This window comes from Hyperoodon ampullatus (assembly GCF_949752795.1).
Source record: "Hyperoodon ampullatus genome assembly, chromosome: 11".
NCBI lineage: Eukaryota > Metazoa > Chordata > Mammalia > Artiodactyla > Ziphiidae > Hyperoodon > Hyperoodon ampullatus.
Genome location: NC_136924.1, coordinates 59362658 through 59390455, shown reverse-complemented (window position 1 = coordinate 59390455; position 27798 = coordinate 59362658). Strand labels below are relative to the sequence as shown.

Below are 27798 nucleotides of genomic sequence, written 5' to 3'. Positions count from 1 at the left end.
TGGCTGGCACACATCTATAGCCAACCTTAGAGAAGGTAGAATAACTGTCCACACTGTATTATTTTAGGGGCACACCAGGAACACCCCTCCTCACTGGACTCCCAGCCCCTTCCAAAATACCTTCCCCAGGAACCTGAGAATCCACAATTAGAGTCAGTCCCCTGCCTGAGGCTTTCTTCCTTGTTAAAATGTAAACAGTAGGGAAAAGAGGAACATTAGGCTTTGCCAACACAAGCTTTTGTCAGTCGTCTGCACATCAGTATGAAAGAGTCCATCAGGTTCTCCCTAAAGCCACAGATGTTTGGGGGTTTTTTGTTTGTTCTGTGTTTTTGGAAAACTTTATGGCAGGGTAGGGGAAGGGAACGGGAGGGCCTACTCCCCAGATGAAAAGGAAAAGAGAAAAGGTACCACTTGAGGAAAAATACTACGGAAGGGACAGACAGGAGGCGAGCCTAATCTATTTTAGAGTTTTCATTGAGGCCAAACCTTTAGGCCAACTTCCATTAGGCCAACTTCCAGGCTTTAGGAACAATGATGCCAGGGACATGCTGCTCCAGGGCCTAGAAACCATTGCTAGCTTCTGAAGGTTTACGCATGGATGATTATCAAATTGTCATCTTCTTGACATTTTATATGCACCTGAGACACTTCCTTCCATATAGCTAAAGTGTACAGAATGAAAACAAACTAATTTTACTGTCACCCAAGCAAAAACTAATTGAAAAATTAGCCTGCATCTCCTACAGTCAAGGCACAGACTCCTAACTGTTCTCCCTACTCCTGTCCTTGGCCCCCCTAGTGCAGACAGAGTGAACCTACTGAAATGTTGAGTGAAATCATGTTCCTGCTCTGGTCAAACCCTGCCTAGGCTCCCCGTCTCACTCAGAATCAAAGCCAAAATCCTTACGATGGCATAGAGCCAGCTGAACCGTCAGTCTGCCACTCCTCCAGCCTCTCTGACCTCACGTCCTACCAGTCTCCCCCTGGCTCATACTGGTCTCCTCCTTCTTCCCTGAACATACCAGGCATGTTCCCACCTCAGAGCCTTTGCACTTGCTGTTTCCTCCGCCCAGAATGTCCTTTCCCCAGATAGTCACCCACTTGGCTTCCTCAATTCCTTCAGGAGTTCACTCAAATGCCACTTTCTCAAGCAGGTCTTCCCTGGCCACCCTATGTAAAATTTCACCACCACCACCACTACACACTTCCCATCTCCTTTTCCTGCTTTAACTTTCTGCTTAGCACTTATTTTCTAATCTACCATATATGCTATGTTCTTATTTTTCTTGCCTCTCCCGCTAGAAGGTAAGCTTTATGTGGCCAGGAATCTTTATTTCTTTTGTATACTGCTGTATTAACAGCTTCGAGAACACTGATGACACACAATAGATGTTCAATAAATACTTGTTAAGTAAATGAGTAAATATACTATGTATTGCAAAATGAAACACAGAAGACTAGGAGATTATTCATAAAAAATTTTTCCCCTCACTCCCCTAATTTGCCTACTATAGTGCCCAATTTGAATGTAAGGAATGTTCCTGCAGCTTCAGGGAGCGACAGAATGAGAGGCAAAATGGAAGGAAGGGAATTTATTTTGTTGAGGCCTATATATGTCACTCATTATTATCTTTAATTCTCTACCAATTCTCAATTACAGGTAATTCTCATTATAAGGTAAATATCATTATCCTTACTCTATAGGGTAGGAAATTAAGGCTCAAACAAGTTAGATAACCTGCTCTGATGTCTTAGCTAACAGCATAAACACAGATCTGCTGACTGCAAAGGCCCCACTCATCCTACTAAACCAGTGATGACAAGTTCTGGTTGTTCATCAAAACCACCTATAGAGGGACTTCCCTGGTGGTCCAGTGGTAAAGAATCCGCCTTACAATTCAGGGACATGGGATCGATTCCTGGTCAGGGAACTAAGATCCCACATGTCGTGGGGCAACTAAGCCCACGCACCAAAACTACTAAGCTCGAGCGCCTCAACTAGAGAACCCGTGTGCCACAAACTACAGAGTCCACGCACTCTGGAACCCGTACGCCACATCTACGGAGTCCACGTGCCCTGGAGCCCGCACGCCACAACTAGAGAGAGAAAACCCGCACGCCACAACTAGAGAGAAGCTCAAGTGCTGCAACGAAAGATCCCACATGCCTCAGGGAAGATCCAGCATGCTGCAACTAAGACCCGACGCAGCCAAAAATAAAACAAACAAATAAATAAATAATAAAATAAATCTTAAAAAAAAAAAGAAACCTATAAAGGTTTGGGGTTCTTTTATTTGTTTGTTTGTTTGTTTTTGGCTGCATTGGGTCTTTGTTACTGCGCGTGGGCTTTCTCTAGTTGCAGCGAGTAGGGGCTACTCTTCGTTGCAGTGCACGGGTTTCTCATTGTGGTGGCTTCTCTTGTTGCAGAGCACGGTCTCTAGGCACATGGGCTTCAGTAGTTGTTCACGTGGGCTCAGTAGTTGTGGCTCGCAGGCTCTAGAGCACAGGCTCAGTAGTTGTGGCACATGGGCTTATTTGCTCCACTGCATGTGGGATCTTCCTAGACCAGGGATCAAACCCGTGTCCCCTGCATTGGCAGGCGGATTCTTAACCACTGCGCCACCAGGGAAGTCTGGGTTCTTTTCATTTATTTATTTTTTTTTTTTTTTTTTGGTGGTACACGGGCCTCTCACTGTTGTGGCCTCTCCCGTTGCAGAGCACAGGCTCTGGATGCACAGGCTCAGCGGCCATGGCTCACGGGCCTAGCTGCTCCGCGGCATGTGGGATCTTCCGGCATGTGGGATCTTCCCGGACGGGGGCACGAACCCGTGTCTCCTGCATCGGCAGGCGGACTCTCAACCACTGCGCCACCAGGGAAGCCCTCATTTATTTATTTTTAATAGAGATGCTTGGGACCTATGCCAGAATGACTGCATCAGAATAACCACCAAGATGGATCTAATGGAACCCAACTTTGAGAACTACCATACTAAGCAAACAGAAGACAACAAAAGAGTGATACCTGTTGAGTCTGGCCTCCAGATGGCTGCTGAGATACTCAGAAGGGAAGATGGTGTGTTCAAATACACAGAAGCTGTGTACATGATTCATTGTCAGTGCCAATTCTGTCAAGTTTAGGTGTAGCTTGTCCATGCTGAGTAAAATTGAGAAAGTAAAATGAGCCTCCATTACAGGTCTGGCACTGCCTGCTAGTATCTGGGGAGGATCTGTCAGGCCCATGACCCTCAGACCCCTTTCATCTTCTGGAAAAACTCAGCCTAGAAGAGTACACATTGATGGCGACTTCAAAGGCAAAGTAGAAAATTCATATTTAAGTGCTTTTCCATATCTGTCATTCCCCACCACCACTTCCACACTCTTTTGCTGCATCACCTTCCCTCTTTCCTGTTCTCCCTTCTTTGAGGTAGTGCCCTGTTGGCCCTCTAAGGCCTAGGTCCTCACTTGGTGACAATGCTGCGGTTCTTCCGGTGACTCTCAGCTCCTGGTTTGTCCCTCTCAGGCTCTCCTTTTCTCGGAGTCTGCCTCTGCTTCATAGTTTTCTTGTTTTTGGCCTTGCTGATGGTAGTGGCACAGTGCTTAGGTAGAAGCTTTAGAAACAAACACAAGTGAATGGAGAAATGAGATTCGTTCCTAAAACTGCCGAGTAATCCATCTAACAGTTATAAATAGGTCCCTCCCTTATGGTCTGTTCTTTTCTCATTCTGCCTTTCCCTCTCTTTCCTTCCATACATCTCTTCATTTGGAATTACTCTTAGAGCACGATAGCAGCCACGAGAAAACTGGTTTTCTTACTTAATAGTCACACTTGTTTTTTTTTAAATCCAAGCTTCTACTGTTTCCAAAACATCAAGTCTACCTTGATGGGCAAAGGTGCATCAACCTTGAAACCATGCAAAGCTGTCTGTGGTAGATTCTGAAAGTAGTTCCCAAAACGCAACTCTATTCGTAATGGCAACATCACTATTTATTCAAAATGATAACTTTGGAGGGGTCAGTACTCATTTGCAAAAGTTTTGGTGTGTGTGAAAATAATACATAATGTTTTAGTCAACCCTGATACAGCCCTGAGCAAATATCTTTAACTGTGTCCTTTGCATGTAGTAGGTATTCAAGTTGAGCAATGAATATACCCATAATTGTACTTGTTTACATATCTTCTTTGCATTAATTATTAAAATTTCTTTCAAACATGTATTTGTACACCTTTCTCCCTTAAATTGGGACATTCCCCAAGGGGAGGAATTGTGTACCTTTCCTTCTGGGACCCCATCCCAAAAACCCAGCACAGGGCTTAGTGCCCAATAAATACCAAATAATATAGCAGCTAACATCTATTGAGAATTGCATACCAAATATTTAACATATGCTATTTCATTTCACCTTTATGATACTTCTTTTAAGAAACTATTTTTGGACTTCCCTGGTGGCACAGTGGTTAAGAATCCTCCTGCCAATGCAGAGGACACAGGTTCGATCCCTGGTCCAGGAGGCTCCCACATGCCACAGAGCAACTAAGCCTGTGTGTCACAACTACTGAGCCCGTGCGCCACAACTACTGAAGCCTGCGTGCCCTAGAGCCCACGTGCCACAACTACTGAAGCCTGTGCACTCTAGGGCCCATGCTCTGCAACAAGAGAAGCCACCACAATGAGAAGCCCACAAACCGCAATGAAGAGTAGTCCCCGTTCACCACAACTAGAGAAAGCCCACACGCAGCAACAAAGACCCAACACAGCCAAAAATTAAAAAAAATAAAAAGAAACTATTTTTATCTCCATTTTACATATGAGAAAATGGAAAGGTTAAGTAATATAACTGTGCATATGTACACACACGCACGCACACGCACACAACCTGACTCCCCTCCTACCAAAGTTGCCACAAAGCCTGACTCAAACCCAGGAAGGGTGGGTAGTCTAGGAAACCTGAAAGAATCCAGGGCAACAGCGGAACAAGTTCTTCATTTTCAAATTTCCTATAAACTTAGGCTGAGCTAATCATGACCGGGTGCTATGAGTCAGTCAACGGAGGGGAGGGGAAAACAACAGACAAAGACACAAAAGCAAAGCAGAAATTTCCAGCTGAAAATCAGCATACAGAATGCAGAAGCAAAGTGAAGAATAACACTATGATGGTGAAGTATGTTGAATTAGTGATTCAATATTAACATCCATTAACATAATTCAAAATACTAATAAAATCAGGAAGGTTGACTCCTCAAAAAAAAAAAAAAAAAAGACACAAAAGCAGCCCTGAGGATAAACACAAAGGAGGTGCCTGAAAATGTTCAGATAGCTACAGATTAGGGTGCAGATGGACAGAAAGGTGAGACAAGACAGGTGATCTGGGGCCACTGTTCTAAGTATGTGTACACAGGGCAGAGAGAGGAGGGGAAGTAACTTAGAAAGCTAACTCATCTCTTGGAACACTTCAGATGAAAGCACAGATTTTGTTGCAGTGCAGCTGTTCAAATTAGAGTATTTTTAGACACCTCTATTGAGTCCCAAGGGAGTAAAGACTGAGATGGGACTACACTAAAAAAAGAAGCCTGCCATAAACTCATGTACACAAAAGCCCTAGCCCTACCTGAAAGGGTTAGAGAACTTGGTGTTTGAGAAGAAGATAAAGGTAGATAGAGGGGAAGGCACCAAGGGACTGCAGAGGGCAGACTGAAACAGAGAGAGGGCTGAGCCTACCTGCTCACTCAGGTTTCGCTGTTCAGCACAGACCTCCAGGACACAGTTGCTGGTCTGCTTGGCCAACTCTTCCAGGAAGGAGTTGCAGTGATGAAGGCCATGGTTCTTCAGGTGGGGGTACTTTGGGAAAGAGGACCCAAGGAAGAAACTGTCATCACCAGGACAACCACTTCTTCCTCATAATACTGTTCTGAGCCCCAGCCTGAGCCACCCACTCCCACAGAAGAAGAAAATGAGACCCAGAGAGAGTACACATTCTACATAAAGCTGAGACATTTAGGGACTTGCATCAGATACCTATGTTTGTACCCTTCCTGGGACCAAAATCAACCCTTGGAATTGTGTTTTGGGGGAATAAGAATGAGATGTGATTAAAGAGATGACAGGGTTTGGAGTTCAGGGTACTCACTTCCTCTGGGCACATCTCATGAGTGCAGTGGACAAAGTGAGCACAAATCAGGGGAAAAGCAATGGCATAACGCAACATGGCAGGTTCCTCCAGGGTCATAGCAAACATCTTCTCAAATGTACGAAGATGAAAGCTGCGGAAAAGGGGGAAGGACACTTACAACCAGGGTTTAGGAGCTGGTCCCTTTGAGATAGAGAGAATATTCATTCTTTCAACAAATATTTATTGATATTCACCCCTCCCTCCTTAATTTCCCTACCCTTAAGGTAGACGGGAACCCAAGAAACTCAACCCCTTCAGACTTTTTTACTGGATCCCAGGACAGGTTAGTATTGGGTTGGCCAAAAAGTTCATCTGGTTTTTTCCCGTAAGATGGCTCTAGTAGCACTTAGTTGTCTTTAACTTCATTCGAAACAACTTTTGTTAGACTGTATTGTGACAGCTGTCATATCAGCATGCCTTTAAAAAAAAACGTATCAAAATTGGTGAATTTTTGTGTAGCCATTTTAGTATTGAAGATGAGAGGAAAAAAGCAACATTTTTGGCATATTATGCTTTATTATTTCAAGAAAGCTAAAAGCGCAACTGAAACGCAGAAAAAGTTTTGTGCAGTACATTGAGAAGGTGCTGTGACTGCTTAAAGTTGTCAAAAGTGATTTGCGAAGTTTCTTGCTGGAGATTTCTCGCTGGACAACGTTCCATGGTCGGGTAGACCAGTTGAAGTTGATAGCGATCAAATTGAGACATTAATTGAGAACAATCAATGTTATACCACGCGGGAGATAGCCAGCATACTCAAAATATCCAAATCAAGTGCTGAAAATCATTTGCACCAGCTTGGTTACATTAATCGCTTTGATGTTTGGGTTCCACATAACTTAAGCAAGAAAGAAACCTCCTTGACCATATTTCCACATGTGATTCTCTACTTAAACATAAAAAAAGTTCCATTTTTAAAACAAATTGGGAAGAGCGATGAAAAGTGGATACTGTACAATAATGTGGAACGGAAGAGATCATGGGGCAAGCGAAACGAACCACCAGCAACCACACCAAAGGCCGGGCTTCATCGAAAGAAGGTGATGTGCATATGGTGGGACTGGAAGAGGGTCCTCTATTATGAGCTCCTTCCAGAAAACCAAATGATTAATTCCAACCAGTACTGCTCCCAGTTAGATCAACTGAAAGCAGCACTCAACGAAAAGCGTCCGGAATTAGTTAACAGAAAACGCATAATCTTCCATCAGGATAACGCAAGACCACATGTTTCTTCGATGACCAGACAAAAACTGTTACAGCTTGGCTGGGAAATTCTGATCCACCTGCAGTATTGCATCTTCAGATTTCCATTTATTTCGGTCTTTACAAAATTCTCTTCATGGAGAGAATTTCAATTCCCTGGAAGACTGTAAAAGGCACCTGAAACAGTTCTTTGCTCAAAAAGATAAAAAGTTTTGGGAAGATGGAATTATGAAGCTGCCTGAAAAATGGCAGAAGGTAGTTGAACAAAAGGGTTAAAACAGTAAAGTTCTTAGTGAAAATGAAAAATGTGTCTTTCATTTTTACGTTAAAAACCGAAGGAACCTTTTGGCCAACCCAATAATACCTCCTTCCCTTTTCTTGTACAAAATTTGCTATTCCTCCCTCAGAACCTCTGCATGATTTGGGCCCTGATTTAGAAGTCCCTCAGTATTACTAATTCACATCTCTCTCAAAATTTGACACTCAGGCTCCAGAAAACTTTCTCTGATTAATTTCATGAGACTGATCTTTCCTCAACCCTGTATTCTCTCAACATCATGCACATTTGCCATTATTATGTTGATGTCCTTTTCACACGTGGGTATTATACCTCCCCACTCACGCTGAATGCAGAGAGCAGAGCCAACATATTGTGTTGTGTGTTTGATCTCTCAAAGGGTAGTTATGAACAACAGTGGTCACTTAGTAAAGGCCGAATGTTACCCAAGGAAGACAAACTCATTTGCATTCTCTAAGACCCTGTTCCCCAGCCCTCCCAATTATTTTCAGTCCTCTCCACTAAACTTCCAAGTTTTCCATGTCTCTTTTAAATCACGATGTCCCAAGAATAAAAAGAAGGAGCAAGTTCCACATATAACCGTGAGGAAAAGACAATCAATGAATTATCCCAGAGAAGAGAAGGCTGTGTAAAGTCCAAATGGCTTTTCTAAAGAAAGCCAACACAAAAGGGAATCAGCTTCAAATTCCTACCACTTGATAAAAGCTGGAAAGAAGAAGCTGTGGAGTTTGAGCAACCGTCTTTAAAGAGATCTCAAAGAAAACAAGCCTTTCCTGTATATCTGGGGGAATTAGAGCCCTCCACAGAGGCCAGGCAAGAGGTCGGGTCAATTGATAAAGAGCTCTGAGTCAGGACATACCAGAAAGTAGATAAATCAGAAGTTTCCACCAGCATATTCTCTACTGAGTCCAGCATTTGAGAGTGAAAGACAATGAGGTTCATCACCTTGGCTAAGTCAGGGTTCTCGTGCAGATGCAGGGGAGCCTTAGCCACACTGGTATACGCCTATGGTTGGAGTTCGGAAAAGGGTGGAGAAAAACAAGATAAATGAAAAAGACTCCCAGCCTTGGGACTACAGTTTGGCTGGTATTTGTCCTGTCCAATCAGCAGTTTTCAGTGTTGAAGCATTCCATACAGCAGAGCTTAGGAGTTAGAAAGAGAAGGGATTGTGAGGGAGAAAAAACCTTGAGAATGGGGGACCATTAACAGAAACAGACCTACCTGTAGACGGAACCAGTCCAGCCTCAACCCAGAAAATTCAAATTTTTCTCCATTATCAACTGCAAGAAAAATAGAAGTTTAAAAGGAAATAATAAAACAGCACCTCCATCCAACTGCATGGAATGGTATAATAGGTCCTCTTCAAAGTCATCTTAGCTATTCCCTGGCTCAAGAGATCAATATTTCTAGAAAAAAAGATGTTTGCCCTCACTCTTCCTCCTCCAATTCCCTCCAGTTACCTTGTTTGAGATTCAGAGAGGAGAGAGTATTGACGAATGAGGACATTATGATGGACTCCTCCTCAGGACACACAGACAGGTTCTAAAAGAGAAGGTGGAGTTACCGTCAAGGAGGTATAAGCTCCACCAGGAGAGAAACAGGGACCACAAGGCTCAGTCAGTGCATGAAGGTAGAAAGAGCTGCCAAGTGCCACAAGCAAAGAGAAAGAACCAAACAGGACATGGAGGAAACTCCCTGAGTTCCCGGCCATGCTAACACCCAACTGCCCTTTACTCTTCTCTCCTATTTCTATGCAGCTTCACTTGGGGAAAAAAATTGCTAAGATTATTAGTCCTTTTTTTAATTTTAACAAACGTAGAGGGGAAAATCGGGCTTTTTGACACACAATCTACAGAGCATGAGATTCAGCTAGGGTGGCCCCCAGGGGAAAATGACCAGGGATCACCCCAAAATTTCCAAAGTATCGTCAATTAAACATACTTGAATGATGTCACTGAGCACAAGAGCATCAAATCTGGCCAGGTACTGAAGGTGGTATTGCTCTATCACCTTGATGTGTCTTCGGACCAGAGCCCTAATCTCCTCCAACAAGAAAAGCAGTTCTGCAATGCTCCTACAAAGTCAAGGATGAGAAGAGAGAGCTGTATGAGACTGAAAACCTGACCCGAAACAAAGACAGCGACAACAGGGCAGAAACTGAGACCTCCGGAAGTCATTTGATGTCCCCCCGTCCATTTTCCCAGTCCATCTAAGGTCAAGATTCTTAACCATGTCAAGTACTAACGAGTCAGCGTAGTCCTCAGGTGTCTTCGTCTTGGTGACATTTTCTGTGTGGCGAACCAGCCAAGTGACCTCATCACGAATGAAGGACAGGGCCATGAAAGCAAAAAGGGCCTAAGGAGGGGACAGGGACTATGAGAATTTTCAACTTTAAAAATGGATTTCAGGGCTTCCCTGGTGGCGCAGTGGTTGAGAGTCCGCCTGCCAGTGCAGGGGACGCGGGTTCGTGCCCCGTTCCGGAAAGATCCCACATGCCGCGGAGCAGCTGGGCCTGTGAGCCATGGCCGCTGAGCCTGTGCGTCCAGAGCCTGTGCTCCGCAACGGGAGAGGCCACAACAGTGAGAGGCCCACGTACCGCAAAAAAAAAAAAAAGGATTTCAAAGCACAGAGAAAACTATCATGAAAATACGCATATGGATACAACTGTGTAACCATACCAACAGTGGTATCCAATATTAAACACAGAGACTCACAAAAAACTATCTGTCTTCAATTAGTTCACAGTCAAATAGAGGATAAGATAAGTACACAAATAGCTATAATATATGATATACTATGATAGTGCTCAAAAAAGAGATACAAGAAGTTTTAGGGTACTCTAAGAAGATTCAAGGGAATCAGCATATACATACACAAACAGAACAAAAAACTCAGAAATACAAAAACTCATGAATGCCAAGTCATCCCCCACATAGGAGTCTTTTATCATTGAACATCGTCCCCCTCCCAACGTTTCTTTCTCTTGCCTTGGGACCCAGTAGTCCTGGTTCATCGGTTAACACAGTCTCCAGCTCCTTCACAGCCATCCGCAGAAATTGACGCCTTTGAGAGTGAAACTGGCCACTGAGGAAAGAAAGTGGAAACTAGAGAATATTGCCTCATCCACCCTTAAAAATCTTCCAAAGGCAGTGCAGAAGACAGCTGCATTTAGGAAGGGGTGTCAGCTAGGAGGAAGGTTCAATGCCACAGTTAGACCTGGTAAGGAAACACAAGAATCTGTGGGGCAGCAGCAAGCTCTTGGGTTGAGACAATAAGGCTGTACAGAAACTTGGGTGAGAACAAGGAGAGGAGAGAACAATCTCAGGAGAGATTCCTATTCCATCCCCTCTGGAAGAGCTCATTCCCCGCCTTTACCTGTTTGCAATTGCATGTTCCTTGCTTTCCTTTATGTCTGCCACTCGCTTGCCATACCTGAGGATTGACATACACACAGAAGGGTTGGCCATACCACCAGCTAAAGGCCTAGTCCCACCTTCCCAGTCCTCAGAGATTCCAAATTACAGCCTGTAGGGAGCATGGGCAGCCTTCACCATCAGGATCTTTCCAAACCTAACTTTTTACCCTCACCTATTAACAAGAGACTCATAGAGCTTAGAGATTATCTAGTTCTCATCATTATTTTTCAGATAAAGAAAATAATACCTGCAGAAGAAAACTGACTTTCTCAAGGTCACATAGGGTTTTAATGGCAAAGCTGGGACTAGATTTCTTGTCCTGTGCTCCTGCCTTGACACCTTCAAGCCGAAGTACTCTTCCAGGTTTGAGGGAAATACAAAGAAGCAGTGCATAAATATGACACAGGCCCTGCTCTCAAGTAAAAGTAGTTACTCCAGCTCTCCCCTGGGTCCCATTCCCACCCACCTCCTCTTAGAATTTAACCTTATCAGTTACCCTTTTGTCACTTCAATCTCTCTCTCTCTCCACTGGTTTATTCTCTTCTCCCAATAAGCCTCCCTTATTCTAAAAGGACCCTCGCTTGACCCTGACAATCTACTGAACTTTGCTCATTCTCCCACACCACCAAACTCCTCCAGAGAGATACGTTTACTCTTTTTCACCTCACCTTTCACTGACCCTTGAAGCCCATATGACCTTAGACACTAAACAAACTGCTCTCTCTAAGGTCACCATCAACTTTTGAATCACCAAATTAGATGGCCTTTTCATTGTTCTTTGTTTCTCCGTAACATTTGACTCTCCTGACCATATTTCTTTTTTTCAACTAGTGACCCATGCTCAAAAGTCCCACACTGCTTTAGGCTCTATGCTCCCTATGTCCCTTATATCTGTCTTCTCTTATCCTGCATCTGTTGCCACCACATTAGTCGAATTTATAACCTTTCGTTTCTCTTCTCCAAACCACCCCTTATTGAGCTTAGCACAGAATCAAAGAAATTTAGAGTTGGAAAGTATCTTAATCAAATCAGGATTCAACTCCACAGCATTCCTGGTGGGTAATTATTTCATCCTCTACGTGGTATGATGGAAAGTGAGAGGATTAAGAGTCCAAAAATCTGGAGTGATTTCCTAATTCCATCTCTTATTAACTGAGTGACACTGAAACTGAGCCTCTATTTTCTCATTTATAAAAGAAGATATTGGGACTTCCCTGGCGGTCCAGTGGTTAGGACTCGGCACTTCCACTGCAGGGGGACACGGGTTTGATCCCTGGTCAGGGAACTAAGATCCCGCATGCCGTGTGATGCAGCCAAAAAAAAAAAAGAATATATTAAACATATACCTGAGTATAAGTAACATAAAGATCAAACTAGATCATTTATGTCAAAGAACTCCCTAAACTATAAATCTTACATGTTAGTGTTGTTCTTAGTGATGGGGAACAACACACGCTTCAAACATCCCTTCCATTCCCCACAAGCGGTAATCATTAGAAAGTTTTTCTATATATCTGTATCTATTTACCTCCTGTAACTTCTAATTATTAATCTTAGATTTACTCTCTCTTAAATCTGGCAATGAATTTTTAACAACACTCAGTTGTTGAGAGTATGAGGAATAAGTATTCTCATAGATGGTAGATAATACATCTGTTTGGAGGACAATTTGGGAAGAGCTATTAAAATTTGAAATATGCACATCCTTTACCCCAGCAATTCCACTTGTAAGAATTTACCCTATAGAAATGTTCACAAAGATATATGTCTAAGGATGTTCATTTCAACATTGTTTGTAAAGGTTTTTTTAAAAAAAAAAAAAGGAGGGAGAGAGGGAACACTTCAAATGTCCATCAATAGTGGATTGGGTAAATAAATTATGTTACAACCACATAATGAAATACTGTTTGACTGTTAAAAAGAATAAGTCTCTATAGACTGATACGCAAAGATATCCAAAATACAGTAAGTAAAAAAAAAAAAAAAACTTCAGAATATAATGTAGAGGGGCTTCCCTGGTAGCACAGTGGTTAGGAATCCGTCTACCAATGCAGGGAACACAGGTTCGAGCCCTGGTCCGGGAAGATCCCACATGCCGTGGAGCAACTAAGCCCGTGTGCCACAACTACTGAGCCTATATTCTAGAGCCCGTGAGCCACAACTACTGAGCCCGCGCGCCTAGAGCCTATGCTCTGCAATGAGAAACCACCGCAATGAGAAGCACGGGCACCGCAACAAGGAGTATTCCCCACTCGCAGCAACTAGAGAAAGCCCGCGTGCTAACAAAGGCCCAACGCAGTCAAAAAAAAAAAGAATATAATGTAGAATGTGGATCCACTGCTTTTTATCAATTGCTTATATAAGGTTGAAAATATATGCACACCTTTACATGTTCATATATATACACAAGTATCTGGAGGACATGCACCAAACTATTCTGGGAAGTGAGACTGTAGTCAACTTCCTCTTTGTATTTTTCACATTTCTGGTGTTAGTTTTGCAACTACAAAGATAGTAAAGGTATTTGACCCCTTCCTTAATCCCACACCTCCTTCTCATTATAGCTCTGTCTCTATTCTTCCCTTCAAGGTCACACTTCATGAAAGAGTTACTTACTAAATTCCTTATCTCCCATTTGGTCCTAAACCCACTGCAATCCAGGTTTTGACCTCAGCACTCAACTGAAGTTATCCACAAGAAGGGGACTAAGACCATCTTTACAGCCAAATTCAATGAACATTTTCCTGTCCTCATTTTATTTGACCTCCCAACATCATCTAACATATTTATAGATAACTGGTCCTTTCTTCTTAGCATGTCTTCTTCCCTTGCCTCTGTTATTCTTCTTCTCAGCACCTCTCACTGATTTCTCTGCCTCTGCTGGCCCTTAAATTTCAACGTTCTCAGAGGTTCTACCCCAGTCTCTTCCCACTCCACACATTCTCCGTGAGTAATCTCACCTACTCCCATGGCTTTGATTATTATTTTGCCAATCTTTATCTGAATCCAGATCTCGCTCCTAAGTTCCACAATCACAAGGTAAGAGGTCTACATCTAACTTCACTGTGCTACAAATACTTCAAATTCAAACTGCTTAAAACTGAATTCACAACCTTTCCCCCACAAACCAGCTTTTATCATATGTTCTTTATCTTAAGGAATACCAAGTATCCAATCCAGAAACCTTGACTTCATCCTCAATTCCTCCTAATTTACTTAATTAATCCTGCTTCTAGTTTTTTTCCACCTAACTTCTTTTCTTCCCTGCAGCCAGAGTGACTTTTTCTAAAATGCAAATATGATTATGTCACTCCCCTGTTTAAAAATCACTCAGTGGGGACCTCCCTGGTGGCACAGTGGTTAAGAATCCGCCTGCCAATGCAGGGGACACGGATTCGAGACCTGGTCCAGGAAGATCCCACATACCGCGGAGCACCTAAGCCCGAGTGCCACAACAACTAAGCCTGCACTCTAGAGCCTGCGAGCCACAACTACTGAGCCCGCACACCACAACTACTGTAGCCCTTGCGCCTAGAGCCTGTGCTCCGCAACAAGAGAAGCCACCGCAATGAGAAGCCCGCGCACCGCAACGAAGAGTAGCCCCCGCTCGCCGCAACTAGAGAAAAGCCTGCGCGCAGCAACGAAGACCCAACGCAGCCAATAAATAAATAAATAAATAAATTTATTTTTTAAAAAAAGAAAAATCACTCAATGGCTCCCTATCCCTTTTTTTAAAAATAAATTTATTTATTTATTTTTGGCTGCGTTGGGTCTTCGTTGCTGCGCGCGAGCTTTCTCTAGTTGCGGCGAGCGGGGGCTACTCTTCGTTGCGGTGCGCGGGCTTCTCATTGCGGTGGCTTCTCTTGTTGTGGAGCACAGGCTCTAGGCACGCGGGCTCAGTAGTTGTGGCACGCGGGCTCAGTAGTTGTGGCACACGGGCTCTAGAGCATAGGTTCAGTAGTTGCTCCGCGGCACGTGGGATCTTCCCAGACCAGGGATCAAACCCGTGTGCCCTGCACTGGCAGGCAGATTCTTAACCGCTGCTCCACCAGGGAAGCCCCTCCCTAGGCTTTTGAGAACAGGCTCAAACCCCATGACAGGACATCCAAGGCCCCAACTTACCTCTCCAAATCTGTCTCTTGACAATATCTTCATTTTTGTAACCTGGGCTATATGAATTTCTTGGAACTTGCCATGCTCCCTTTTGCCTCGAAATCTTGATAGTTTCTCTGCCTAAAGTATCTTTCTCTGCCTTAAGCAACTTCCCTGCCTTTCCATCCCCACCCCCACCACTCCAGCACACACACACACACACACACACACACACACGCTTTCCCTGTTTAATTCTTCAGGTCTATCTGTCTCCAGGTTTTCCTGGATCCTCCAGGGCCAGTTTAAGTATCCTTCTAAAGCACTTTAGGTTTATACATCATAATCCCTTATTATATCACAACAGTTTATCTATTTTTCACTAATTTGCAAGCCCTTTGAGAGCAGAGATTCTGTCTTTTTTTATTTAATAAGCACATATATTGCACTTACAAAGTACCAGGCACTTTTCTACATGCTTTATAAATAGCTACTCTTTCATTCCTCATAACAACCCTATGAGGTAGGTCATAGAGAAGTACTATTATTATTTATAGACAAATTGAGGCATGGCATAGAGAAGCTAAGTAACTTGCTCAAGATCACATAGCCAGTAAGTGGTAGAGCTGGAATTCAAACACAGGTAATCTGGTTTCAGAATCCATTATCTTAACCTCTATGCTATCTTATTAACTAATGTATCAAGTGAAGCACCTAGTAAATAGAATGTATTCAATAAACATTTCTTCAATAATTAGAATTATTCCTTAACACCTGTACTTGGGACACTTATGGAGACTAGAAAAGGATGTCAGGAGGGGCTAAAAATCCCTAAAGAAGATTAGCTGGGACCTCATATCTCACCCTTTCAAACCGCTAAACAGATCCTCGGTGACCTTGTGCACTTGTAGCACATCCTCCCGTATGAGGGTGATGTACAGGGAACCCTGCAGACACAGCTTCCACAGCTTCTGGCACTGGCTATTGGAGTTGAGGCACCCGTGACAAAGAAGAAACCCAACTGTGGGTAGGTAAAACAGTGCAGAGGAAGACTTTTAGAATCTGATCTCCATATAACATGCTATGTCTGTTCCCACCTCATCCCACAAAACTTACTGACAATCCAGCGCTCCATCACTTCCACAGACAGGTACTCACAGGCCATCTATGAGAAGAGAGGCAGAGATGGTCTAGCAGTTATTTAACTTGGTCTACGCTAAAGACTAAGGCAGTCAAGACAAGGGCAGTTAAGCTAGAATTTGAGTATCAAAACCAACTTTTATTTTACCAGACTGGATAAGGGCACTTTGATAGGCCAATATCTGGGAAACCTGCCAATAATGGAGGTGAGGCACTAGAAGTGGAGTGAGAAAAAAAGAATATAGTTGAGAAAAGAAAAAGGAATTTGGACTGGAAGTGAGGACAAACAAATGGTTTGACATAACTTCTCTTCAACAATTCAGGAGAGTAATACTCAAAATCTCATGATTTCCCTCTCCCTTGGATTCTTTTACCATGTAAAGTATACATCACTTCTTTGGTGCTTCTCATACTCTTGTACCGTCAGTTGTATTTTTATGAATACATGGCATATCTTCCTACTAGATTATAAATTCTTTGAAGCAAGGACCTTGGGCTGATAGTGGTTGAATAAAAACATTTGTTAATTAATTGACATCTATGCTCAAGTTCCTGCTGGGCTGAATAGGCGCCTATTGACTCAGTTTCATCCATTCATTCATTCTATGAACATTTATTAAATTCCTTCTGTGGGCAGGCACACACTAATCCTGGTCCAAAGAAAAGCTCCAACCCAACTATGATTTTTTTTAGCCACAAGAGGCGATCAACTCAGAGGCATATCCTAGAAGAGGGCTAAAGCACTCTTAGGGCTGATATTTCCTGAAAAGAAGCACCCTCTAAAGAGACGGCCTTGGAAAGAGAATGCTTCCACTGACAAGAGGAAAAGGGAACTCACTGTGTCTGAATTAGCAGGGTTAATCATGGCTGCAGGGGTGCTGATGAGACTTAGAAGCTGGGCACTACGCCACTGCTCAGCCCCCTGGTTCCTTCGGACAAACAGAAAGTGCAAAGAAAGCAGGGCTCCACTCACAGCCTGTGGAGAAAAACAAATGAATCTTCAATGTCAATGATGGGGACAACATACTTCTGCCTGAGGAATTCTCCACTCTCTCAAGAAACTTGCCTTTGTGTGAGGCCCAAACTCCTCTGTCAGCTTCTTCAGAGGGTGGTCATACTCCAAGACCATCTGACCCAGACGGGCAAAACTGGGGTCACTGGAAGCAAAGGAAAAAGGAGTTACAGCCCTCCCTTAAACATGACGTAAACTCTCATGTTTGCATATAGGATAACGATGTGTACATAGTCTGGTATTCTCCACCACCTCCAAAGATACTAAACTGTGAATTACATATACAGATAACCCACTCCAGGCCCAGGTATAACTAAGACAGAATCACATTACTTGGGGCTGGTCCATGAAAGTTTCTTCCTTATAAGCACCTGAAATAAGGTTGGACACATGATAGGTATTCTATAAATTCATATTGATTAGTCATAAAATCAAGTAATATGGCTGGACCCAAATCTGTATACAACCCAAAAGAATATATATACATTCAAAGCGAATGGTAAGTCATGTGCCTAGGTATTCATGTAGGCACATGGGAATACACATCATACATAGAACAATGTTCCACAGCCCACTCTGATCCCTCTGGTCTTTATTTTTTTCAGCCCTTAAATACTTTTATTTGCACTAATGGAAAGGCAAAGAATTGCAGATAATCCAAAATCCATTTATATTTGGCTCCAAATGTATTTTCATACATTACTTACCTCTAATGGCTTTAACTTTACTAATATTATTCCTACCAATATTAAAAAGAATTTTCTTTGCCTTTTGCAATAACCTCAAAAGCAGAGTGGCATGGGCTTCCCTGGTGGCGCAGTGGTTGAGAGTCCGCCTGCTGATGCAGGGGACACGGGTTCGTGCCCCGGTCCGGGAAGATCCCACATGCCGCAGAGCGGCTAGGCCCGTGAGCCATGGCCGCTGAGCCTGCACGTCCGGAGCCTGTGCTCCACAACAGGAGAGGCCACAACAGTGAGAGGCCCGTGTACCGCAAAAAACAAAACAACAACAACAAAAAAAACAGAGTGGCAGCCAGCCCAGGATTAAAAACTCATTAGAGACAGTGCAATTGTTTTATTTTGCCTGGGTTATCATATAGATTATAGATTCTCACATGAGAAAGCATGCCATCTATTTCTCTTGTATCCACCTTTACCTCATAGCGCCATGTATGAGATTCTTCATTTTGTATATATCTCAACTCACCTATGTCCATGCAGCATCTCATGGGCACAGTTGTACACGCCAATGAGCACCCGTCGATCCTCAATCCGTGACAGAAGTAAAATAACTGAGGTATAGGTCACTATCAAGTCCAGGTAACTCCGAGTGAAGTCAAAGTTGAGATTCTACAAGGAAAATACATAGGAACCCAAGAACAGCAAGGCCTATTAACCACTATTTCCCCAACCATTCCAGACAGCGATAAACAGACTCTGGAAAGACCTATTTAGAAGGAGAAACTGACAAGACTGCAAATTCAGAAGGAGAAAATTTTAACAAAATTCAGGAGCTAAAAGTGAGCTCAAGATATAAGGAGGCCAGGAAATAAGGTGGCATTTAGAGGTTGGAGGAGGTAGAATAAGAAGATTTTTATGTGAATTCTGGATTAAATAAATCACATTGCTGATCTGCTTAACATGTAAATACACTTTAACTTCAACATTTTTACAAAAGAATTATAGTCCTGGAATTAATAGCCATTCATTCATTATACAGTATATATTATATTATATATATTATATTATAGTCCTGGGGGAAGAGCCATTCCTCCAGTCCCATCTCACCCCACACTGTCCCAACAGAGACAATTTCCGTGGCTCTAGGATAGAAGAGAATTGCCAAGAATCTTACGATATCAAAATGGCACTGGCAGGCATCAATCGTGTTGAGAAGTTCATATACATGATCCTGGGGGTAGAATCAGAGATGAGAATGAATAAAGAATAAAGAGAAGATGACATGTACTACCAGAATTTGAGGGGAAGGTTCTCTCCCTTGGAGGTCCTAGAAAGCCACTGAATAACACAAGAGAGGGTTGCTGAGTAGAGGGAGTTCCTCCTCCGTAAGCTGTCCATGGGCCCCTATCAGGTTACCCTACTGGATGCCCATGTCTCCACAGGCACAAGTCACTACTACATTATGCACACTTTCCCTGATATTATCATCCCAGTGCCCCCTTCCTCCACAGGAAAAGGTTACAAGATGCAGACCATCTGATAGGCTGTTCCTAAAATACCAAAAATCAGACACATTTTTATTGATGAATCCCAAAATCAGTCTGTTCTTCGATTCTGTCTCTTATTCTCAGAAGTTAATCATTAACAAATGGGAAAACTACCCAACTTTCTACATGTTTCTGTTTACTGATCACCTACTATGTACTAAGTATTTACTAGGTAAGTTGCATATACTTCATTTAACCTCATTTCAGTGTGAGAGGGATTCTTTTTCTTTTCATACATAATTTTACCTAAATAAATATGCAGTTTTACTGTGGACACGTCCCTCCCCGCAACATCAGCACCCACCCTCCATCCTGCCCAACCCTCAGGTAAACCAGTTTAACAACCTGGTATGTCCTTTCTTAATTTTCATCCTATTTATATAATCCTATTAGATAGGGAGAAAAAGAGAGAGAGGGGTCTTTTTGAAAATCATTTGTGTTAAAATTTTGAGATAATATTACACTGTTCTTATCATTTTACTTTTCTTATTCAACCTTACCTGCTAAAATTCCTCAAGTCATCTGGTAGAGCACTAATGTACTTCTTATTAATGGCTGCATATTAGCCCATGGTATGGCCAATTCATTCAGCCTTTTTCCCACTGATGAGTGTTTGCTTTGTTCCAATTCCTGGCCCTATCCACTGCACATTGGTACTTTCATTTCTACAAAAGTGGAACTGCTAGATCAAAGGGTATATATATTTTTATTTTTAAAATACGTTGCCAAAAGATTTGAACACGTTCTTTACAATTAAAAATATAAAAATGATGAACAAGCACATGAAAAGACGCCCAATAAAATTAGTCATCAGGGAAATGCAAATTAAAATCACAAGAAGATATCACTACACACCCATCAGAATGACTAAAATTCGGGAGTTCCCTGGTGGTCCAGAGGTTAGGACTTGGCGCTATCACTTCAGTGGCCCAGGTTCAATCCCTGTTCAGGGAACTAAGATTCCGAAAACTGTTTGGCACGGCCAAAAAACAACAAAAAAAGAATGACTAAAAGCAAGTGTTGATGAGAATGTGGAGCAACTGGAACACTAATATATTGCTGACGGGAAGCGAAAATGGAACCATGACTTTGGAAAAAATGTTTGGCAGTTTCTTATAAAATTAAACATATACATACCATATGATTTAGCAATTCAACTTCTAGATTATTTACCCAAGTGAAATGAAAAATGATTTGTACTCAAATGTTTATGGCAACTTGTGCATAATGGCCAAAAACTGGACACAACCCAAAAGTCCATCAACAGGTAAGTGGATAAACAGATTGTATCCATACAGTGAAATAGTGCTCAACAAAAATAGGAAATGAATCATGAAACATAAACAAATCTTAAAAACATGCTAAGTGAAGGAAGCCAGACACAAAAGAAAACATGCTATATAGATTCTAATTATATATATGAACCCCTGAAAAAGAAAAACCTAATCTGGAAAGCAGACCAGTGGTTGCCTGGGGCCAGGAGTCAGGGAGGTAGGGATGGACTGAGGAAAAAAAGGTGCAGGGAAGCTTTGGGTTGCTGGTAATTTTCTGTACTTTTTTTTTTTTTTTTTTTTTTTTGCGATACGTGGGCCTCTCACTGTTGTGGCCTCTCCCGCTGCGGAGCACAGGCTCCGGACGCGCAGGCTCAGTGGCCATGGCTCACGGACCCAGCTGCTCCGCGGCATGTGGGATCCTCCCGGACCGGGGCACGAACCCGTGTCCCCTGCATCGGCAGGCGGACTCTCAACCACTGCGCCACCAGGGAAGCCCTAATTTTCTGTACTTTGTGGCAGTTGTTACACAGGTGTATACATTTGCAAACTTATTAAATGTATGGGGGAAAATGTTTCCAAGTTACCTTCCCCAAAAGGCTGTATCTAAAGTAACATATGGGGAAACTGAGGCTAAGAGCAGTGAAGAAACTCCCCAAAGATCACAAAACTAGTAAGGCAAAGTATCAGAATTAGAACCCAGAGGCCACGATCTTCTGTATATACTACATGATCTCAAGACCTCTGTCTAGGTCTATGCTGCCTCCTTTGCTGGGAGGGCCTGTCTACAACTCCTTCCTGCAACCCAGTTCCCAAGGGACATAAGATATAACTGAAGTTTGCTTTCAGCCTCTCATACAACCAGTGTCACTATACTGTAAAGACAGAATCAGAAGGGAATGGATTTAACATCTGCTTGGCCTATTACTTTATTATATGCTAAACACTGTACTAGATGTTTTCAATGTGTTATCTCATTTAATTCTCACAAATACCCCATGTAGTAAATCTCATTTCCCCTTTTATAGATAAAGAAACTGGGAGTCAAAGAGTTTCTTGTCTAAAGCCATACAGTTTGTAAGTGATAAAGCTGAGATTTAAAACCAGGTCTGTCTGATTCAGAGCCTACCTACTTTACAATGCACAATACCTCCGTGTCTCTGTTTCCCTTCCTGCCCTGAATGAGGCATACTAGGTTCCTTGGGCTCAGAACTTTACCACTGCAGCAACCAGAGGTATCCTTAAATCTCCTTTGGACAAATTTTCTAGTAATAGACTTTCTATATGCTTCCAGCATTCTTCTACTACCTCCACCAGTGCCTACCTTCTTCCTAATCACTACTCTCAATTCCAAATGAATTAACCTCTGACCTGACCCTCCTTCAGACCTTACAGTCTTCCGTGTCCCAACTTCTCTCTTCATTCCATGATCTAATGAACAGCCTGGATTAGCTCCCTAGAGAAAACACAGGACACCCAAAGCAGGGTCCCATACTCTTGTACCATCTGAAGAAATACTATAATACCATCACAAACTTAAATGGCTCAGATGACTAAAATTTGTGTTATTTCTTGAATATATAAATAATAGGTGTTCGTTGCAGAAAAATTAGAAAATACAAACATAATTTCAATTTATTTATTTATTTATTTATTTATTTATTTATTTATTTATTTTATGCGGTACGCGGGCCTCTCACTGTTGTGGCCTCTCCCGTCGCGGAGCACAGGCTTCGGACGTGCAGGCTCAGTGGCCATGGCTCACGGGCCCAGCCGCTCCGCGGCATGTGGAATCTTCCCGGACCGGGGCATGAACCCATGTCCCCTGCATCGGCAGGCGGACTCTCAATCACTGTGCCACCAGGGAAGCCCTCAATTTATTTTTAAAGCCACTCATAATCTCACTATGTAAAGAAGTTCCAACCTTATTTATATGCATATTTATCTATGTAAATATACATTTTAGGGACATCTCCTGTCATAAGCTACATTGTAATTTGCTTTTATACTAAAGAACATGTGAAGAGCATTTTTCCATGCCGATTAATATAAATATGTGTTATCTTTAACAGTTGTGTAATATTCATTTATAGACATATGCTCTGAACTTTTAACTAAGCCTCTATTTTTTGAATATATCAATTATCAAGTTGTCACTATCATAAATAATGCAACAGAGTACATTCTTGTACATATACCTTTGCACTTCTGATTGTTTCCTTAAGACAAATTTCTAGAATTAGAATTGTTACATTTAAAAGTATATACTTTTGGGCTTCCCTGGTGGCGCAGTGGTTGAGAGTCCGCCTGCCGATGCAGGGGACACGGGTTCGTGCCCCGGTCTGGGAAGATCCCACATGCCGCGGAGCGGCTGGGCCCGTGAGCCATGGCCGCTGGGCCTGTGCGTCCGGAGCCTGTGCTCCGCAACGGGAGAGGCCACAACAGTGAGAGGCCCACATAACGCAAAAAAAAAAAAAAAAAAAAAAAAAAAAGTATATACTTTTAGGGGCTTCCCTGGTGGCGCAGCAGTTGAGAGTCTGCCTGCTAATGCAGGGGACACGGGTTCGGGCCCTGGCCTGGGAGGATCCCACATGCCGCGGACCAACTGGGCCTGTGAGCCACAACTACTGAGCCTGCACGTCTGGAGCCTGTGCTCCGCAACAAGAGAGGCCACGATAGTGAGAGGCCCGCGCACCGCGATGAAGAGCGGCCCCCACTTGCCACAATTGGAAAAAGCCCTGGCACAGAAGCGAAGACCTAACACAGCAAAAATAAATTAATTAATAAACTCCTACCCCCAAAATCTTCTAAATAAATAAATAAATAAATAAATACTCAGTCTCTAAGTATCATTTTAAAAAAAAGTATATATTTTTAAGACTTTTGAAACACCATATCGATCTGCCCTTCAAAAACATTGTACTAAATAATTTTTCACAGGTTATGTTTACAAAAATAGTATATGCTCATTGTTTAAAACTCAATTTACCATCCATGTATTATGCCACCAAACACTGTTAACAATTAGACAAATCCAAATTGAGGGAAATTCTGAAAAATAACTAGTCTGGATGCTTCAAAAAGGTCAGTGTCATGAAAGACAAAATAAGGCTGAGAACTATTCTAGATTAAAGACTAAAGCAACATGACAACTAAGAGACATGACATCATAAATTCAATGTATGATCCTTGAGACAACTAGAGGAATATGAATATGGGTTATATATTAACTATAACATTGTAGCAATTTTACATTTCCTGAGTATGATAATTGTATTAAGGTTAGGTAAGAAAATATTCTTGCTCTTAGCAGATGTATGCTAAAGTATTCAGGGAGGGAAATGTCACGATGCCTGCAACTAACTCAAATGGTTCAAGAAAAAAAAAAGGGTAAGCAAACATGGCAAAATACTAAAAATCAGGACATCCAGGGGGAGAGTAGAACAATATTCATTGTACCATTCTTGAAATTTTTCAGTAGATTTGTAATAAACTGTTGGGTAAGAATACTTAAAATTTTAACTCAAATAATACAAAAATGTATAGTGCAATAAGTTAAAGCCAATCATAATAATCCACCCCCAAAGGCAGGTATTTTTAACAGTTTAATGTGAAATATTCCAAATCTTTCCTATATATATATATATATATATATATATATATATATATATATATATATTATCACTATGTGTATATAAGTTTATGTATCTTCTAAAACAAAAATAAAATTGTATCATACACTATTCTGCATTCACTTTCATTTAACAATACAACTTAGATATCCCTCCATATATCAATACATCTTATTTTTTCAAGAAACGGGAAAAAGGAACATAAAAGAATATCCAAACATTGGGGACCTGGGCTAGAGAGAGCTCACCCGAAATTCCATAACATCCACAAATGACTGGTAGTAGTTGGTGAGGAATCTAATTATCTCAGATTTTTCCCGATGTACTGGTCCTAAATGTTGCTGAGAGAAACAAAATAAAAAACACAAATTAAGAAGACAATTGATCAAAGTAACCCAAGAAGAACAGGGGTTGTACCTTAAACATTCTTAAAGAGGATTAAAATACACTGACAGGGGCTTCCCTGGTGGCGCAGTGGTTGAGAATCTGCCTGCTAATGCAGGGGACAAGGGTTCGAGCCCTTGTCTGGGAGGATCCCACATGCCGCGGAACAACTAGGCCCGCGAGCCACAACTACTGAGCCTGTGCGTCTGGAGCCTGTGCTCCGCAACGAGAGAGGCCACGATAGTGAGAGGCCCGCGCACCGCGATGAAGAGTGGCCCCCGCTTGCCACAACTAGAGAAAGCCCTCGCACAGAAACGAAGACCCAACACAGCAAAAAAATAAATAAATAAAAATAAAATACACTGACAGGAAGTTGGAAAGTCTTCGAACTCTGAAGGTTTTTAAACAGAGAATATTCTCTATCTAGGCAGGATGGTTGCATGCAATCCTGACTGGATATAGAGTGTGAAACGAGAGGAAATTTCAAGGTCTCTTTCAGCTAAAGAGGTTTATTATTCATATCAAAGTCAAAAGAAGCTGAATGAGAAGATGCTATAGGTAAGATGGTAAGAAATCTAGGGCTAACATTTAATAAGGGAGAAGTAAGGCATATGACACTAGATGCATAACTCTAAGACAATAACCGAGAAAACACTGAGGGGGAAATAGGAACAACAATAAAATATATACAACTGCTTCATCGATAGAGCTGTCTTTCTTGGTAAGAACAAAGTGTTCTTGTGAATCTTACAATGGAGAAAGGGGCAATGCTTTGCTCCAGTTTACCCTAGGAGAATCCCACCTTATCTCAGAATTCTTAAGACTACAACAACCTGAAGCCCTGTGGCTGAGCTTAGGAAAACTAAAAGAAGGCTACTCCATCCCCTGCCAAGTTCAAAGAGAGGCAGTCAAAAGAGAGTTTGAACCATCCAAGCACAGAGTTATTTCAGAGAAAGGAGAGAAGAGGGACAGCATTCTCACCGTGCTGTTTCGGACATCTATGTTGGGAAATTTCTTGTTGATGTACTTGAGAGATGATTCCATGGACTTTTCCAGTAAGAAAGGGGGCTTGGATTTGGGGTCTGAACAAGTCTGCACAAATAAATAACACAATATTTCAACCCTTTCTCCCGCTCCTTGGAAACATACCTCTTCTTGCATCATGCATTCTCACACAATCTCTCTTAGGGAAAGGGAATCTGGGAATTAATTATAAAAGTATAAGAGTAGGTCAGGAACAAGTTCCAGGACATTAAGCCAACTATCAGAAGAGCTAAATAAACTCAGCATTTCGTCTTGCTGGGTAAAGTTTAACATCTGCTCGCCCGGCACAAAGAGGAAGCTCTCTCCTCACCCCTCAGCTGAAGCCGGAAGGAGTGAGAAAAGCAGCTGCTCAGGAGTTAGACGCTGTGGGAGAATCAGTGTCACAATTATGTCCATTATATAAGCATCTTATCCCAAAGGGCATTTATAGGGGGCATGGAGACAGAGAAACTATGTCCCCAGTGATTTGTTTTATTATGAAATGCACCAAAGTCTCCTCCCCCAAGTCCGCTATTTTCTCTTCCAGAAATTCCCCACTCCCACCCGTCTTTATCTCTTAACTTCACTAGGCCCAGCCCCTAGCCCACCTCTTGCCACCAGCTTCTCCCAATTCCAAAGTTCTTACCCTAAACACACATATATATAACCACAGCAAGAACTGTCTCAGAGTCTAAGTCCCTCAGAAGGTACCTACTCTTTTTTTAATCCAAATAGCATATCTATTTTTTCCTTTTAGGGAAAGTATGCATGAAAAAGTTTTTGCCAGAGACCCAACTTTGGCTGTCTTCAGAGTGTGGGGGACTAGCACTAAACAATAAGACCCAGAATTCTAGACCCAGACTTTTATCCAGGAGACCCGGAACACAGTTATTTCCCATCCCACCTCTAACCCCAACAGGAAGCAGACACCCTCGTTGGGGTGAGATTCATACCAAGAAAGGCGGAAGCCCTGAAAAAAAGCCTCCGCTTCTGCCTCCCAGCACTGGCTGTCCTACATAATCCGAGTGACTGAAGGCCAGTTAAACTAGTGAGAAAGAGGAGCAAGCCTAACGGCTGGACCTGCCTCAGGGTTCCCTGCCTTACTACTGCCGGAATAGTCAGTACTAGTCCACTTGCTTATGCTTACCTTCTTGATGTTATACATTCGGATGAGAACCCCCTGACCTCGGTCATTCAGGATAGTGAGCTTCTCTGCTAATTTATGCTGGTAGGCAGAAGTCAAAGACATGATGGCCACGGAGAGAGAGGAGCATCCAGACAGCAATGCCTGATCTCCCCAAACACTTTCAGCTTGGGTGGTGACACCCTCTGGGCGGAGGCACCCAGCCTGGTTGGTGCGCTGGTCTTCCCGTTGTCTCTACAATTGGCTCATGGCTGAAAGCAGTCAATACACCTCACAGGCCCTCCGAATCTTCTGTGCTTCCTCTTGCACACTCAGCAGGGGAGACTTCCTCTTTCTAGCTGTGCAGCATTTTTGGTAAGACTGTAAAATGTGTGGAAGTGGGGGAAAGGGGCAGGCTTTCAAGGCTCTTCACAGGCTGCCACCAACTTTTTTGGCCTTACCCTTCCACTAGTGCCCTATATAAAGCTCCACACCAGACAAAAAGTATCAACCACCCCAGGCCCATCCACCTATATACTTTCCCTCTTTTATATCCCCATCAAGAATGCCTATGTTATTCTCTCCTGAACCTTAAGCCTATTCACATTTTAGGGCCTAGATTAAATTCTAACTCCTCCAAACTACCCCATTCAATGTCAAACATTATATAACACTGTATTCCTTGTTATATTTTTAAGTATATGTCTTATCTCCCCAACTACATCATAAGCTCCTTAATGACAGGAGTTGTATCTAACACTTCTCTATATCCCTCTAGCACAATGATTCTCAGTGTGGTCACATTAGCATCACCT

The 27798-nt window shown here is 42.5% G+C and overlaps 1 protein-coding gene across 1 annotated transcript in view; it reads right to left on the bottom strand.

The window, feature by feature from the left end:
- Positions 1-27109, bottom strand: part of NCKAP1L (NCK associated protein 1 like) — a gene marked incomplete at both ends in the record, with an annotated part of 44434 nt that extends 17325 nt beyond the window's left edge. Inside the window, 20 exons of the mRNA XM_079715686.1 lie at positions 3023-3154; positions 3463-3608; positions 5718-5837; positions 6127-6259; positions 8526-8671; positions 8888-8946; positions 9127-9208; positions 9608-9740; positions 9912-10021; positions 10654-10750; positions 11042-11098; positions 16036-16192; positions 16288-16336; positions 17150-17287; positions 17378-17468; positions 18530-18672; positions 19178-19234; positions 24702-24794; positions 25819-25929; positions 27008-27109. Coding sequence (XP_079571812.1) covers positions 3023-3154; positions 3463-3608; positions 5718-5837; positions 6127-6259; positions 8526-8671; positions 8888-8946; positions 9127-9208; positions 9608-9740; positions 9912-10021; positions 10654-10750; positions 11042-11098; positions 16036-16192; positions 16288-16336; positions 17150-17287; positions 17378-17468; positions 18530-18672; positions 19178-19234; positions 24702-24794; positions 25819-25929; positions 27008-27109 — 2156 coding nt within the window. The remainder of the gene's footprint in view (positions 1-3022; positions 3155-3462; positions 3609-5717; positions 5838-6126; positions 6260-8525; positions 8672-8887; positions 8947-9126; positions 9209-9607; positions 9741-9911; positions 10022-10653; positions 10751-11041; positions 11099-16035; positions 16193-16287; positions 16337-17149; positions 17288-17377; positions 17469-18529; positions 18673-19177; positions 19235-24701; positions 24795-25818; positions 25930-27007) is intronic.
- Positions 27110-27798: the final 689 nt, after the last annotated feature.